The 17,818-nt window shown below is 39.6% G+C and overlaps 1 protein-coding gene across 4 annotated transcripts in view; it reads left to right on the top strand.

Annotated features, from left to right (window-relative positions):
* LOC120558654 (arf-GAP with coiled-coil, ANK repeat and PH domain-containing protein 3-like) overlaps positions 1-14,704 on the top strand; it is a 94,332-nt gene extending 79,628 nt beyond the window's left edge. For 2 of the 4 annotated variants that reach the window (XM_039799744.1, XM_039799743.1), the window contains exons 20-25: positions 843-932; positions 1,926-2,158; positions 3,195-3,304; positions 5,574-5,684; positions 5,773-5,834; positions 13,743-14,704. In XM_039799744.1, the coding sequence (XP_039655678.1) occupies positions 843-932; positions 1,926-2,158; positions 3,195-3,304; positions 5,574-5,684; positions 5,773-5,834; positions 13,743-13,849 (713 nt within the window). In that variant the 3' untranslated portion in view covers positions 13,850-14,704. Of the gene's footprint in view, positions 1-833; positions 933-1,925; positions 2,159-3,194; positions 3,305-5,573; positions 5,685-5,772; positions 5,835-13,742 lie in introns of all 4 variants that reach the window. The other 2 variants (XM_039799742.1, XM_039799741.1) reach the window with 1 other exon arrangement.
* The last annotated feature ends 3,114 nt before the right edge of the window (positions 14,705-17,818 follow it).

The following is a 17,818-nucleotide window of genomic DNA, read 5'->3' as shown; positions in this document are numbered from 1 at the left end:
CTTTTGACTATAGACAGTGAGAGGCTCGAATCAAGTCTCTGCTTAGCATGATTTTGTGTAGGGCTGCACAATGTGAGGAAAATGTGTGATATTTTGATAAGGCTGTTGAATATCGCAATGACGATATTGCTTGCGATCAATAAACAGATATTAAAGTGTACTCAGTTATACATATATGCTGCTTTCAGTCTTCTGCTAAAATACAACAAATATCTTGTAAAATTAAAAAGAAACGAATGGAAATAATTTTCAACATTCTTTTATTGAACAAATTGAACTTTGGATTAAATATTTTAATATTTTATTTGTAGTGCTAAACCTGTGTGTGTGTGTGTGTGTGTGTGTGTGTGTGTGTGTGTGTGTGTGTGTGTGTGTGTGTGTGTGTGTGTGTGTGTGTGTGTGTGTGTGTTTGTGTGTCACAATGGGCATTATATTGATGTAGGATTTGTGATCTGTCTTGTGGTTTTGTTAGATGTTGTCATGTTTTTACTGTTGGATTTCAATTGTGTCCCACCTAGGGACTGCAGATGTAAATTAGCCTAAGGCTAACTCTGGTACAATGCATCAAATGGCAACATTTATGTAAAAAATTGTACATGGTCCCTAACCAATAAATAAATAAATAAAAAAATATATAAAATGCACCACTGCCGCAAAAAAAATCTGTAAGTGTCTGTTGCGATATGTCGCAGCCTGTCGCGTTGTGTTTATTGCCCCAGTTGGTATCGCGATGACGATGAATCGTGCAGCCCTAGTTCTGTTGCTTTTAAGCAAGACTGATGAGCCAGAAAGAGACAGCGGTAACTAATGTGTCCATGTTGTGGCGTCTCCCGGTCCGGCAGGCCTGAGCAGCGACAGCGGCCTGGGAGGCAGCACTGACGGCAGCACAGACATCCTGGTGTTTGGCTCCGTGGTGGACAGCGTCACAGAGGGTGAGTCCCGTCGGAGGAATGTCTCACAGACGCTCCACAGTGTGGAATTAATGTCACGTGCAGGGTTGTAATGTAACAACAGTGTAGCGCTTCGTCACTGTACTTAAGCAGAATTTTCTCGTATCTGTACTTTGTTAATTATATTTCTGAAAAAGGTTTACTTTTAATCCCCCACATTTGCTAAATAATATGTATGCTTTTACTCCGATACATTTCCCCCTGAGCATCTTTGTTACTCGTTACTACAAAAATAAAATCAGAAGAAATCTGTTAGACTGCAGAAAAAGCAGGTTTGGCAAATCATTGCTCGTACAAATATTGCCAAAACTAAAGAAGGTTCTGCCGCCAACGTTACAGAAAATGTCAAAGTCATTTTCTGGTAAGATACTTGTACTTTTACTCAAGTATTCAAGTAGAGATGTTCCGATACCAATACCAGTAAGGGAAAAGCCTCCGATACTGCGTAAAATGCTGGTATCGGTATCAGAAAGTACTGTAGTTGGGCGCCCAGATTGCTCTGTTGGTGGACCGGGCGGCCATATATAGAGGTTTACTCCTCAACGCAGTGGGCCCGGGTTCGACTCCGACCTGCGGCCCTTTGCTGCATGTCAAATAATAAAAACAAAAGTAGAAAGAAAGTACTGTAGTTAATGCACCCATCCAATACCACATAATTTAGCCCTGATGAAAATCTACTATAAAGGAGTTTATTTATGTTCTTGTTCCGTTATGACGGACCGTGAAACTGGATAGTAAAAGAAACAATAGCAATCATATCACATCCATATGCAGTTACAGTAGTAGTATACTGCTGTTAAAACATAGTCACATATATGTATTTTTTAACACCTGTATCGGTATTGGCCGATACACAAGTTCAGGTATCGTAATCGTTATCGGGAAGCAAAAACTGGTATCTGATCCATCTGTGCTTTCAAGTACTTTGTACCAGACTGGTCCTGTGAGTACTGAGTGTCCTGGCCCTGTCCTCAGAGTGTGAGGTGTCGGAGGACTCGAGCGGGGAGGCTGAGCTGGAGGCGGAGGCGGAGCCGGAGACGTCGGACCCGGAGGACACGAGGGACCTTCATCCCGGAGCGCTGCTCTGCAAGTCCTCCAAAGCCCGCAACCTGCCCGTCATGGCTGAAGCCCTAGCCCACGGGGCCGATGTCAACCTGGTCAACGATGAGGACGAAGGAAAGACGCCTCTCATACAGGCCGTGATCGGGGTGAGTCAGTCAGTCAGTCAGTCAGTCAGTCTGGCGCCTGGCGCGGGGCCAGAAATGAGTAGGAAGGCATCAGATCTGTGCATCTCAGTTCAGGTTTTAGTGACGGAACAAAGAGACGTGAAGACCTCGAGGTCAGCTCTGAGAACGTCTCAACCTGTGGAAACCTGGGAGCTTTGTCAAGTCTGGGAAAATAACCCTAGTGATGTCATCTAGGACTGTGCAATAATAGAATTTGTATCGCGATTACGATTTCGGCTCCAAATGATCACAAAAACAGAGTAATTGAGAAAAATTATTATTTTGCACATTGAGTTTTGCAAGTAAACAACAACAAGTATTTTGTCTTGTGTTCTTAAAGAGAAAAGAAAGTTCTGACTGGAAAAGGTATTAAGGGAAATTTCACAGTTTCCTAAATTCAATAAATGCAGTCAGTGAGTAATCATGTTAAATAATCGTGATTTCAATATTGACCAAAAATAATTGTGATTATGATTATTTTTTTTATTTTTTTCATAATCAAGTAGCCCTAATGTCTTCAGGGTTATCTCTGCTTGGGCTTAGAGACTTCAAATTCCTATCGGAAAGCCTGTGTTACAAACTGGTAGCGAGTTTGAAGTTCATTGGGATTCACCCATCAGAGAGGATGTTTAGAACTGTAAGATGTTATTGAGGTGCATTGTGGGAAATGTAGGATGCAGTGTTTTCCAGCTTGACCCATACCGCCTAAAAGTCAGGATATCTCATCGACTACTGCGTTGATCTTGACCGTTCTTTCTTCTTTCCACGGAGCAAGCAGAAAATCTTTTGTTCTGCGTCTGTTTCGGTGACATTTTGCAGTATTCAGTGGATAATGAGTTGATTTATCATTAAATTACTGACTTTTGCAAAGATCAATTCCCTCCAAACCACATCAAAACAGCACGTCAGCAGCTGGAAATGTGTGAATATCCATCTTTAAGTACCATTCACTGCTAAAAATGAATAGCAACATTTCATTGTCAGAGTCTTGCAAACTGGTGTTGTCGCTTTATTTTAGGGTTCACTGATCGCCTGCGAGTTCCTGCTCCAGAACGCTGCTGACGTCAACCAAAGGGACGCGAGAGGGAGGGGCCCCCTGCATCATGCCACATATCTGGGACACACGGGGTGAGTCACAGGGCTGGGAGTTCGCTGTTTACTCCAGGCTGCATTTGGAGCGCTTGGAACCACATCTCACTTAGTTTCAATGTCAATAAAACATGCTTTGTTGAAGGCACAATGGGCTTCATGCAAGATCTGCTCGTACTGTACAAAGTGGTAGCATTTACCAATGTTCTCATACCTAAAGTTTCCTCTTAGGTATAAACGCAAATTCACGAGTGGTCCAGAAGATGTCATATGAGTCATGAACAGATAGTCTGCCTCTTCATAGGGGGAAGACACTTGACTTAACAATTAAAGGGCCCTATCATGCACCCGGCGCAGCGCAAGGCCCGACTCAAGTGTCTTTGCTAGTTTAAGACCGACGCAGTTGTCAGTTTCCCGTCCAGCACCCGCGTTGTTTAAATAGCAAATGCAGCTGCGCCCATCTGTGCGCCCATGGGCGTGCTGGTCTTACAGGGAAGTGTGTTTAGGTGCATTCTGGGCATATTGCTATCTTGAGGCAGCGGGAAGTGATCGCGCCATTGACCAACAAAAACCTGGTCTAAAGTTAATAGCGCAGCATTTCATTGTTGTTTTTTTAACAGCAAATTAGTAAAATGTGCCTGGGCTTATGTACAGCACCAGCACACTATGCTTGTTACACACACACAGGGACGTACAGCAGCACACAAACATGCAGAAGATTACAAATAAAAATATTACGGTGCAAATCCGCCATCATAATAGCAATGCAACATCATAACAACAAATGCGCCTGGCTTTTAAAGGGAATGGGAGATGACACTCTGATTGGTTTATTGCATGTTACACCCAAAACACACCTATGAATTAATTTAGACACTAAGTACAAGCCTTTTGAACCTTGTGCCTGGCGCACCGACCCTTTTTTCCGCTATCAAACTAGCAAAAGTGGATTTGTACACGCCCTGAACGCACCTGCGCCAGGCGCTTCACGCCATAAGCTTGGATCGTTAAAATAGGGCCCATAATGCCTTAAATTCTACACTGTTACACAGGCCTGTAGTCCGAGGCCAGTCCGAGTCCGAATACCCACGAGTCCAAGACAACAGAAAAGCGTCTCGAGTCCGGCTCGAGTACTACAGCCCTGCTGTTACATATACTACAGTATACCTTGCTGACACTGCTGCTGCTAATCACACTTTGCCTTGTATTTTTGACTTGAATTGCTCTTCTTTTACTTCTTTTGTTATTTCTGTTTTATATACCTCAGATTATTTATTTTTTTACTTTCTCTTTTTATCTGTATTCATTTCTTTTCTGCTAAAGAACTTAAATTCTCCCTCTGGGGTTCAATAAAAGCTTATTATCTTATCTTAAATATGATACAGAAATCAAATATAATAAGATATGTAACTAAAGACATTTTGTAGCCTCTAATGTCGAATGTCAAAGCATTCCTTCTTTATGTCCATCAAATTACATCTTTGGCAGCTGTAGCTTATTTATCATAAACATTGTTTAATTATTTCAAGTCGTATTATACAGATTTTGTTTAATTGTTTATTTATTGTCCCCGTGGGGAAATTAGCATGCAGCAGAAATCACAAGGCATTGTCAAGGCAAGTCGTGGAAGAAGTATTCAGATCCATCACTTCAGTAAAAGTACTAATACCGCACTGTAAAAATACTCTGTTACGAGTAAAAGTCCTGCATTGAAAATGTTACTTACGTTGAAGTATGTAAGTATCGTCCGGAAAATTGACTTAAGTATTAAAAGTAAAAGTACTCGATGCAGAAAAATCCTCAAGTGTTTAATCATTTCAGCTGGTAGCTGGTCAACTTGTAGGCCCTTATATTGTTGGGTAGTTTCATTCATAATAAAACATAGTATTTCATAAGCTACATGTGTGCAAAAATCCTAATCTGTAAAGAAACTAGTAACGAAAGCTGTCAGATGAATGTAGTGGAGTAAAAAGTACAATATTTCTCTCTGGAATGTAGCGGAGTAGAGGTAGGAAGTGGCGTGAAAAGAAAAGACTTGAGTAAAGTACAAGTACCTCGACATTTGTACCTAAGTACAGTGCTTGAGTAAATGTACTTAGTTACATTCCACCACTGTCGCAGTAATTCTTTGATTTGTTTTATGTCAGTGATGGAGACGTTTGTGGCACAGACCTTTTGAACTTGACAATCTGATTGGATGTGCGCTGGCTGCGATTGATCTGATTGGATGTGCGTTGGCTGTGACTGATCTGATTGGATGTGCGTTGGCTGTGACTGATCTGATTGGATGTTTCTCTGGTCTTTTCAGGCAGGTGTGTTTATTCCTAAAACGGGGAGCGACACAGAACGACGGCGATGAGGACGGCCAGGACCCTTTGAGTATAGCTGTACAGCAAGCCAATGCAGATATAGTCACACTGTATGTTCATTTAAACACACGTTCCATAAAGTTTATTTTTATTTATTTTTTTTGATGATTTTAAACCCCTCTTCCTCCTTCCCTTCAGGCTGCGTCTGGCCAGGATGAACGAGGAGATGCGGGAGTCGGAGGGACCCTTTGGACAGCCAGGTCAATACCCAACCAGCAGCCCCACTGAGCAGCAGTATAAGAAATGCATTCAGGAGTTTATCTGTCTCAACATAGCCCAGTGCTAGACTCCAGTCCAGTCAGGTTTAAACTACAGTGTAAACCAGTGCAGGGGGGTGCCAGTAAACATGGGACTGACTGAGAGAGACCAGCTCCAAGCTTGTTTTTCTCACCCACCGGATTAACTTCTTCTCCACATCAGATCTATCCGAATCATTTCCTCGTCTCCCCAGCGCGGTGGGCTGAGTTTAGACCACAGCAGTCAGCTCCTCACTCAGGATCACACAGGGACGCCGTATTAACCTCCTACTAAATGATGTCACATTTGACCGACTCGACTTTGTCTGACGGTTGCCAAAATAACAATCATTCGCACAGTTGGTAAATCACTGCCAGGGAAGGTGTTAGCCACTTTAAAAAATAAATAAATAAATAAATAAAGATTATCCAGCAGCACTATTGTGAAGAAATCAGTAGGCCACCGATAAAGTCATCAGCAGTGTATTCTCTTTTATTTGGAGGGTTTTCGAGGGGACAGGGTGCTCTGAACCAAAGACCTGCCACAGCTGATTTGTCCCAACAATTCTACGTTTTGATTTCATCGATGTCACTTGAGTTGTTGAGTTGTTGCAAAAGTGGGAAAGAGCTATTTCGGGCGCCCCTTGTTATGGAAGTAAAAGTCCCATTCATGTTTCCTGTGGACAATGTTCCGTGACCACTTCTACGGGCTTGCAGGTTAAATCATTCAACATTGCATTCAAAAATATCTTGTTCTGGGGCGCCCTGGTAGCTCACCTAGCGGAGTGTGTGCCCCATGTACCAAGGCTCGGTCCTTACCTTAAATTTAACAATATATTAACGTTTTAAAGTACTTAAATATATAATATTAAATATATAATAAGAAAGAGAAAGTGTGATATTTTTACGTCCGTTTCGGAGCGACCGAGGGAAAATATTTCAGTCGACACATCAAGTGGAGCCGAAATGAGGAACCGAAATTTGCGTTCTAATCCGGTCCGATTCCTACCGGTTGCATAGGAACCGGGTCCATAGTGGAACCGGGTTTTGGTACCCAAACCCTACTTACCACAGCGGTCCGGGTTCGATTCCAACCTGTGGCCCTTTGCCGTATGTCGTCCCCCGCCTCTCTCTCCCCCCTTTCCTGTCTACAGTTCAATTTTCAATTGAATTTTTATTTATAGTATCAAATCATAACAATCAAATAACCCAAAATTTCAATAATTCCCCCAAGAGCAAGCATTTAGTGTGTGAAAACTCCCTTTTAGGGAGAAACCTCGGACAGACCCAGGTGACAGCTGTTCTATCAGTTAAAGGCATTAAAGCCCCAACAAAAAAAATCTGGTTCTTTGATAAGAAGTCGAAGATACAAGCCTGTGTATAAAAAAAAAAAAAAAACTTTGTGGGTCGAAGTTAACTGACTCCCGAGGTGCATTTTGGCAATAAACATCCAATCACAGAGCTTTGATTCAGATTTCACAATTTGCAAGCTCACTTTTCATTTCTGGGTCACTTTTTTGGATGAATTCAGCAGCTACGGCGCCGTCTTTCGTTCCTTAGAACAAAAACCAGAATGGGAAAGATTACTTCCAGAACCAGCAGCTCGTCCCACTTGATAACTCTGCACCGTTTTGGTAGCGCAGACGGTTAGGGGGAATGATGCCAAATAGTCTCGTACAGGGTGGTGCAGGCAATTAAACTTGCCTGTTCACGGTCAATTCAATCTGAGATGATTTTTAATTTTTTTTTCTTCTTCTTCTTTCACATAACGTGATGAAATGGCGCTGGAGCTAGGGCTGCACGATACGAGGAAAATATCTGATTGCGATTATTTTTGACTAATATTGCGATTGCGATATGATTCGCGATATTGGAGGGAATTGTTATTTTTGTATCATTATTCTTATTTCCATTGAAAAATGTTAAAATTTAAAAAATGTAATGTATGATTTTTGCAAGGATCTGTACCAAACAAAGTTTTTTTTTTTTTTCTTTAGTCTGTAGGATAGGATTTGTAGGCTGGGACGTCTCTGCAGCACCACAATACTTCATTCAGATTGGTTTCACACATAATGTTGCCTTTAACAAATATTGCGCCCCCCCCCCCCTGCGATTTGGATATTGCAGTAGTCCATATTGCGATTTCTATACAATTGCGGTTAATTGTACAGCCCTAGCTGGAGCTCTTGTATTTCCATTTTGACAGTGGTGAGGGGGGAACTGCTTGGCTGCGATAACTGTGACCGAGAGTAAATGATCCCAGAAGAAGTATCATTTCTCTGTATTGATCGAGAGATTGATCAAGGAATGCTTTTATGTTCAATTAAAAGCGAAATTATGCACTTTTTTTTCTTACCAACAGTGATTTTAGTTTAGTTTTTGCTCTCATGTCTTCTACCTTCCTTCTTGTTATTCTATTTTTTTTAGGTATAAGTTTGAATGCTTTTTGTTTTAATTTATGACCAAACGTCCAGAGCAATAGTGCAATGATAATTTCGGTACAGATAACCTGTATTTTTTTGTATTATGTTGAACAACAATGCAGATGGTATTTTTTTAAAGCTGGATATATTTTGTTAGATTTTAATTTTGCTGAGCACTCACACATACACACACAGCGGCAGTATTAAATTCTCGTGATGAGAAAGAGAGCCAATATTCAGAGTTTGATAATATATCATCTCTTGGAGTAAATTCTGCAGTGCAGGCTGCAGTGGTAAGATGGACATTGTTTTGATAAATGACACTAAGCTAACATGTTTTACTGTACAGTGGGTATTTGTATGTTAAAGTGTTTGTTTATGGTATTCTGATGTATCTCGACTATAGGCCGATATTAGATTTGGTCTTTGTTTATAGTGCATGGGTGGCTGTTGCCCAGGTCTTCCTTACGCTCTGTTGCTTTTCTTTACTTCTGTGCCCGGTGTATGTGAATATTTGACATATAGTATTGTTGAATAATGTTTGATATCCATATGATATACTGCCAAATCATGACAAACAGCGCATGGAATGACATTCATGACACAAATGGATGCAAAACCGACTAAAGAGCCCTCTCTCACTGTCTTCCATTGGCTGGTTAGTGCAAAAAGCTTGATGACAATGAACATGGCAGCCTGCCGAAAACTGTATTTAATGATCCCGTTTATGCTCTAAAATGATGTCAGGTCTGCCGAGTGCTTTTTGTCTGACTCCCTTGGTAGCTCACGGTAAATTGCAGTGATCCAGAAACTGTTGGTTGAAGCATTAAACAGCCTCGTATGAGACTGAGCTCTGCAGGGTTCTTTTTACGTGTTATTTGAGGCAAAATTAGCTTAAAGAACGATATTATCCCAAAGATGTAGCTTGTTTTTGAAGGATGCTATGGACTGTTGGGATTTAGTTCAAATCAAATAGACCACAGACAGTTTTCCAGTGTGCCAGCAAGTGTTTTTATTTATTTATTTTTTTACCATTTTCTTTCTCATGGTAGGCCGTGAATCCAAAGGGACTGTATGGAAATTATTTAGATGGGGGCACTGAACGTTATGTTTGACTTGAAAAAAGCAAAACCCTGCCCAGGGCTATTAATATTTAATTTGGACCCTCTCCTTCACTTAGACCTTTTTTTTTCTCCATCTCCGGTGGTGTAACTGCTTCTCTTGCTGCAGTGATGTACAAGTGTATTTCGGGACCCTGTGACATCACTGTTGGGCGTGGTTAAGGGTGCAGCAGAACACATTTCCCGCCATGAAGCTGGGTGTGATCAGAGTCACCGTACTATTGTTTGCTTCACCTACTGTATTAGAACAGGTTGGGTTGTGCTGAAAATGCATTATATTATAGGTTACCGTTCTGTTATAATGTTATTATGAATTAGTATCTGTTATGACAAAGTTACTGCGACTGTTGGCTAGTGGAAATGGCATGCCCTTTAATAAGATCATGTTCAATCTTTACTAACTTTTCAGATCCATATTTACAGTTTCTCAAAACTGCAATTTTTTTATGTAACCATTCAATCTTTTTAGTTTTTTCACTAAATCTTGTGAGAAAATTATGAAATAAAGGCCAAAAAGTAGCAAGCAAATTAAAAGAGTTTTATTTTAGACCAAAAGAAGAAGAAAAAAAACTCTTTTGCTAACTGTCACTTAGCAGGCTTGTTAACGCGGCTGCTAATAGAACAATAAGTTCAAACAGTTTATGCAAAAGACATATTTTTGCCATAGATACCTGTCTCATAGCTGTCTGCAACCACATCATTTTAATGGAGCAGTTCATACTCCCAACAGAGGAGTTAAAATAAAAGTGTATGGTGCGACACAGCTAATAAGCTATGAGCTCTGTTCCCTCAGTGGTCTGCATGGTCAAGACTGCTAGCTACTGGTCAACGGCGCAAATTTGCGAGATCAAGCTCACCAATGTTTAACTCAAAAGTGAAGATATTTGGGCAAATTCACTCCTCCCCTGCGAGTGAATCCACTGAACTCGGTGATTACATTCAAAATAAATTGATTTCGCCACCAAATTTCACCATTTAATAAAATAAAAATACATAACCTCCTTTTTTCACCCCACCTTCCCCCCTAATAATTTCCATACAGTCCCTAACTTGAGTTTGCCAAATCATACACAGGCTGGAGCCATTTAGCAGTGAAATTTTTTTTTTTTCTTATTCTTTTTTTAATTACGTGGCGTCGACAGAAAGAGCAGCTCACTCTCCCTTCTTGCTTGTCGGTGATAGGTTCAAAGCACTTTGAAAAATGCAGCCTTTTCTTATTGTGTGCAGTACTTAGTGTTGTAGCTTACAAAAGTGAACAGAAAGCAGACCGTCCTAGATGATGTCATCACTGACCAAACAATGATTTGCATCAAGCCATTGACGGATTATGTGTTGTACGGTACGATGTGTCTGTTGACTGTTGTGTATATAAACTAAAAACTATTAACACTTTATCTGCTTGCTTCTAACATGCAAATTTTTAAACTTTCTTGTTTTTTTTCTGTCTCTGACTGTTATCTGTACAAATTCTTTAAATATTGTAAGAGATTGTGAACATCTCTGAATATGCCTGTGTATATTAACACTAACTGCTACCTATGTTTTGTTTTGACTCCCTTTTTTTTGTCCAATAACTCCTCCCAGTGTCTTCTAAAATGGAAATAAATGGAAGATGTGACTAAAATCTAACCTCTCCCTCAGCTTCTTTCTTCTTTGCTTTTACAGCCTTTCACTACATCTAACATTATTAACAAGCATCTAACATCATGCACTGCTGGTGCTCTAAAAATGGAATATCTCTGATTTTCACAGCATGACATAACCTATGTATTGTGTAAACTAAAATATGACTGACATGTTTCAGTATGCATGCAGAGATTAACATTTGAGTTTCCTTTTAGCAGTTTAAAGCAGTGTGTGTGTGTGTGTGTGTGTGTATGTATATATATATATACACACTGTATATATATATATATACACACTGTATATGTGTGTGTTTTATAACACACTACAATGTAGATGTAAGCCAATCTAAGAACTTTTTAAGTCTTTATTAACGTACTTGTCAACACTTATAACTCCTCCTGTGAATTATGTATCACTATTTGATGGTTTATAGACAAAAACGATTAATGGAGAAAATAAAATTGGCAGATTAATCATTACTTGTAGACCTAAATTAGTTAATACAGCTTTTAGATAAATGTCGTGGAGTAATAATTACAGTATTTGCCTCTAAGTGGAGTAGAATGTATAAATGTAGTAGAGTAGAATAACATGGCATTAAATGGACAAATAAAGTAGAAGATAAGTACTTCAAAACTGTAAATGTACTTCTTAGTGGTGGAAAGTCACTAAATAAATTGTACTCAAGTACTGTACTGCACATTTTTAAGGTACTTGCACTTTGAGTAGTTCCATCATATGCTACTTTAGATTTCTACGCCACTACATATCCGAAGCAAATATTGTACTTTTTTACTCTACTTCATATATTTGATAATTTCAGGTAGTTACTTTGCAGATTCAGATGAATATTGGAAAACACAATTAACAAATAAATTATAATGTCACGTTATAGATAAAGATCAAACTTTATTGATCCCTGTCCGGGGGGGGGGATTTACCAGCTACCAACACTATATAAAGTAATTAAAATGAGCACCACCTTTACCAGTTGCAACATTGAAGTGATGTACACATTAATGCAACAATAATTATAATCCAATAATGTAATATACATTATTCAGATGCTAATACTTTTGTACCTTTACTTAAAAGTCCCATGACATGGTGCTCTTTGGATGCTTTTATATAGACCTTAGTGGTCCCCTAACACTGTATCTGAAGTCTCTTTTATATAGACCTTAGTGGTCCCCTAATACTGTATCTGAAGTCTCTTTTATATAGACCTTAGTGGTCCCCTAATACTGTATCTGAAGTCTCTCTTATATAGGCCTTAGTGGTCCCCTAATACTCTATCTGAAGTCTCTTTTATATAGACCTTAGTGGTCCCCTAATACTGTATCTGAAGTCTCTTTTATATAGGCCTTAGTGGTCCCCTAATACTGTATCTGAAGTCTTTTATATAGGCCTTAGTGGTCCCCTAATACTGTATCTGAAGTCTTTTATATAGGCCTTAGTGGTCCCCTAATACTGTATCTGAAGTCTCTTTTATATAGACCTTAGTGGTCCCCTAATACTGTATCTGAAGTCTCTTTCCCGAAATTCAGCCTTGGTGCAGAATTACAGCCACTAGAGCCAGTCCCACAATGAGCTTTCCTTAGTATGTGCCATTTCTGTGTCTGTAGCTATTGAGGAAGAGAGAGGGGGGCAAGGTGGAGGGTGGGGGTGTGGCCTTGACCAACTGCCACTTTGCTCGTTTTAAAGCCATGATGTCTCTCTCTCATGGGTGGGCCAAATTCTCTGGGTGGGCAAAGCAGAGAAAGGGGAGGTAACCTTGCTCCTTATGACCTCATAAGGAGAAGATTCCAGATCGGCCCATCTGAGCTTTCATTTTCTCAAAGGCAGAGCAGGATACCCAGGGCTCGGTTTACACCTATCACCATTTCTAGCCACTGGGGGACCATAGGCAGGCTGGGGGAACTCACATTAATGTTAAAAAACCTCATAAAGTGAAATTTTCATGCTATGGGACCTTTAAGTAAAAATGTGAATGCATGACTTCTCTGTCAGTGTTTTTCTACACTGTGGTATTGCTACTTTTACTTAGAAAATCAGAGTACTTCTTCCACCACTGGCTGATGGTAACTTTCCACCTGTTAGAGATGTTTCACAGGAGGCTTTATAGTTGTTGTACAAAAACATTAAAAAAATACCCTTATATAGGCTTACAGCTACAATATAATGTGTTATATGAATTGTTTGTTTCTGTACTGCTTCTAAGTACTTCATGGAGGGTTAAAATAAAGTGTTAGCAGGAAGACATATCTACTATGAGGCTTGTACTCCGTGATCTCTCCTTCTCTTTCTCACACTCACACATCACACAAACAGGGGAAAGCCAGGAATGTTCATTCTCCCTTTTTTTTTTTTTTAATTAGCCAAGCCTGGGAGCTCTCATGGGACACAAAGGAGTTCAACTGCTTTTGTTAATGCCTGTGGATTCAGCGGTTACCATGGCCACATGAAAAGTAAAGGCACAGAATTTGGAAAGTTGAAAGAGGGAACCTCCATGGGGGCCTCAGCCTGTTTTGGCTCCTCCATTCAGGTGGCTTTTTTTCTTAACACAGGACTCCTCTGCTTTCAGTTTCCCCTCATTGCTTGTATTCACAACTCAGAGAGACAGAAAGGATGTTTTGACTGTTCAAAGGGCTCAAGTGGCATCATTTTTTCATTGCTATTTTTCTGTCGTTTTTCTTCATCAGGAGACGCCACGTACCTCGACATCTTCCGGGAATTTTCCCACATGGCATCGCACAACCCGGAGAAGCTGAAACGAAGGAGTGTGCACTTCCGACACTCCTTCAGGTAGTCCACCAATGAAGCGTCTGCAGAGAACAAAAACATGTAACAGCCACTTTCCACAGACACTCAGTTGGGGTCGTATCATCACATGTAAACCTGGTTAGAAAAGGATCATATTTTTATCATAATAAGTTACCCAGCCTGTTTTATTCCGCAGAGAAATGTACCTTAAAGTGCATCAAAGTGAAGAAATCTTGGCAACTTTTATGCAGTTTTTCCATTGTCATGACATTTTTACAGTAGCTGCATTTATATCTGCAAGAGTCTCGTGCTGTTCTTAGATCAACCTTTTATTTTGAAATGGGGATTTGCTGGTCTTTTCCTCTTCGAATGCTTTTATAATAAATAAATATATTATTGCTTTTGTACATTGTTAGATGAAACTTTTTGGATAAAATGCCAAGCACTTCTTTTGTTTTTTGTTTTCATTAGTTTGCAGCATCAGTTTCATTATTTAGATTATTGAAGGAATGCTTTACATAAACACATTTTTTGTTGTGTGTGTAATGCATGCATTTGCCCCGATTATATTTCATACTTAAACTTGAATTCAGCTGTTGTATGGAATAAGAGTGTCATATCATCAGTTTTCATCGTCAACAATCTTGAAGTCGCAGTATTATTTCTCTCGATGAGCGGTTTATTTTGTCATAAAAAAAATGTGCTTTTCTTGCATCGACTATGCTGGTGTAGTCTTGGTAATGTTTTGTTTTGTTGAGATGTACTTCGCAGTACCACTACGAAATGCAGTGCTTATGTTACTGTATACATGCTGTAGAAGTAAAAATGCTAATATATCTGAATGAACAGGAATGCAGATGAAAGATGGAAGAATAATAAAAAAATGGTCTGTGTTTACACACATGCAGTAAGAGAGTAAGTTTTGCCTCATACAGTACAATGTAGTCGACAGGCCTCCCTGTAGCTAAAACAACATCGCCCCCTTGTGTTGAAATGTGAGATCAGTGAGTTAAAAAAGAAATGCCATCCTGCATAAAAAGTAGAAGAAGAAGCAGAAGAAGACATACCTTATTGATCTCCCCGGGGGGAATACATTTTTTCACTCTGTTGATATTACACATTAACACTAGTTGTTCTTATGTTTAGATGATAGTTATAAAAATCCAGATTGATTATATATACACCATACTTAAACCCACACCTTATTATTTTCTACTTCCCATGGCGTTATATCATATTATTTTACAACCATACACAGATAATATAATATAGGATGGAACTTTCTTAATCCAGAAGCACATTGTTGTGCAGCAGTTGTATAACAAAGTAGGATCATGTGCAAATATAGAAAATAAAATCAACAGGAAGCCAATCAAAAATATACACACTGCTCACAATTCTTGGTGAGTTCCATATGGATATGTACAGTATGAGGAGTGACATTTGGCTTTGTGTGTACACTATCAAATCTTAAGTAGGCCTGCTACAGGTAAGTGTATCTGCTTAATTTGAACTTTTTCAATGGTTATGTCCATGGTGTTGCAGGCGACGTTTCATAAATCAGAGCGTTGTATGAAGTCATCCACAGAGAGATGTAACCCAAACTCTCTCTCTCTCTCTCTTTTGTCTGCTGGGTTGAACATTGGCATCAAGTCTTTGGAGTAAAAAGTACAAGATTTCCCCCTGAAGGTGGTGGAATGTAACTAAGTCGGCTACATTTACTCAAGTAGGCCTACTGTTACAATTTTGAGGCACTTTCTAGTTTATTTGAGTATTTTCATTTTATAATACTTTCTCCTTCTGCTTGTACTTCACTACATTTTGGAGACAAATATTGTTCTTTTTACTCCACTAGATTTAGTTGACAACATTAGTTATTTTGCATATTAAAATAATACAACATATAAAGTAATACATTATAATATATTTTAGGCTGAGCTATCAGTATATAAGTAATGCAGTAGGTAATTAAAATGAGTCCCACCACCTTTAGCAGCTGCAACATTAAAGTGATGTACACATGAATAGCACTAGGCCTATAACATAACAATACCATAACAATGAGACATTCTGCATAATGATATACATACTTTTACTGTTGGTATAGCCTATATTTGGATGCTAATACTTTTGTACTTTTACTTAGGTAAGTAGGTACTTTTAATGCTTTACTTCTAACAGAGTGCTTCTACACTGTACAGTAATAGCCCATTACTTCTTCCACCGCTAGCTGCCCTCTGATATGGAGTGGAGTAAAAGTGTAAAGTAGCATAACTAAATTACAAGTATCCTATTATAAAATGTTTATATTGCAGTATTACGAACTGTATTGTTGACGTTACGTTTCCGGAAAACATGCTGTATAACAGTTTGTCTCCATTGTACACACACACACACACACACACACACACACACACACACACACACACACACACACACACACACACACACACACACAAATGGAACTACATGCACACAATTCTGAAGTTGAATCAACAAGCAGACTGCAGACTAATGGTGTGTTTGAGGTGTGTCTCACATAAGACTGCAGACTGCCATTCTATTCTATTTCTATGGTCTGGAGTCTTGTTGTTGAAACATATGTGCTTCAACTTTTCAGAATTGTGTGCATAGTTTAAAAAAAAATGATTGTGTGAGAAAAACTGTAATACAGTTGGTACCTACTTCATCAGTGGGCCATAAGCTCAATAACCATTGCGTAACCTCCTTTTGCTATAGTTAGCCCACTTAACAGACATTTTTTGAAATGAACATTTTCAAGATTACAACTTTAAGTACAATACCTGCAGTAACTGTAATTGGTAACTTTACATAACTGCTTCTTCTACTGATTCAGCTGCACTTCCACTAATTCACGTATTTAAAATAGATGTAAACGGTGGTCTAGTGTCGAAGAAATGACTGAAACACAGCGAGATCATAGACGATCTTTGGCTCTATCCCTGCGGCCGTTGACGTCCGTCACGTATCGCCGTTACGTCGTCTCGGTAGAAACTACGGCGGGCGTGCAGCTGACAGCGATGATGGAGCTCTGTCTAGTCGACGGTGCTCATTATACCGCTGTCTGACATTTCCACTGACGTTATGCACATTTCGCTCGTTTGACACGCGACGTGACTGTGGATTCGAGTCAGGTAACGTTATGACTCGCCTGCTCGCGTGCCCTCGTCCTTCCCGCTACAGTCCGCGAGCTCCAGCAGCAGGCGGCTAGCAGCTCCAGCCGGTCCGCTGCAGCAGCACACACAGCCCGGCGAGGAGATGATGAGGAGGAGGCCTTAAACGTCAGTTCGGCTTCCGGGTGTTCACTCATCAAATACAGGTACTGTAACTCATAAAAATAAGTAAATAAATAAATAAATAAATAAATAGGCGCAACCCAGGTACTGTCAGACGGCACCTTTTATAACAGTGGCGTTCACGCACACTTGAAGGGGCAGGGGCCAAAAATCAAGACCCCGACCTTTACGTGTGCTCAGGGTGGCGTCATGGATGCATAGCAGGTAGCTAGACATTATGGTGGGAGCACACATATCAATAAACTGTCACAGGTGTGTTATGTTGTGTCTTTCCGGCTCAAGGTATACAAGTCATAGTCTAGAGCTGAGAAGATTACTCGATAAAATTAATTACTTAATGAGTTAATTGGCAATAAATTAATCAGCAACTGATTAGATAATTCATCAGTCGTTTGGGTAATTCTTTTCCCAAGTAAAAAAACCCATCCCTTAGTAGGATATCTTATTCCTCTGTGCCATAGATGTCCAAAAAGTATTTAAATCACATCCATGAGTCACACTGTTGAAGTTGTCAGGGGGTTAAAATGTATATTAGTTCTATTAATGGATTACAATATTTAACAGGATTAATGGCATGATTGTGCAAAATAATTGCATTTTTTTCTCTTCTAAATGTACTTAAATAGGTACATTACACGTTTTTTAAGCTCTTATCAACATGGGAACAGACAATATGCTGGATTTATGCAAACAATCAA

This window comes from Perca fluviatilis, chromosome 5 (genome assembly GCF_010015445.1).
Source record: "Perca fluviatilis chromosome 5, GENO_Pfluv_1.0, whole genome shotgun sequence".
NCBI lineage: Eukaryota > Metazoa > Chordata > Actinopteri > Perciformes > Percidae > Perca > Perca fluviatilis.
Note: the sequence above shows the minus strand (reverse complement) of the source record. Positions and strands in the feature narration are given on the sequence as shown.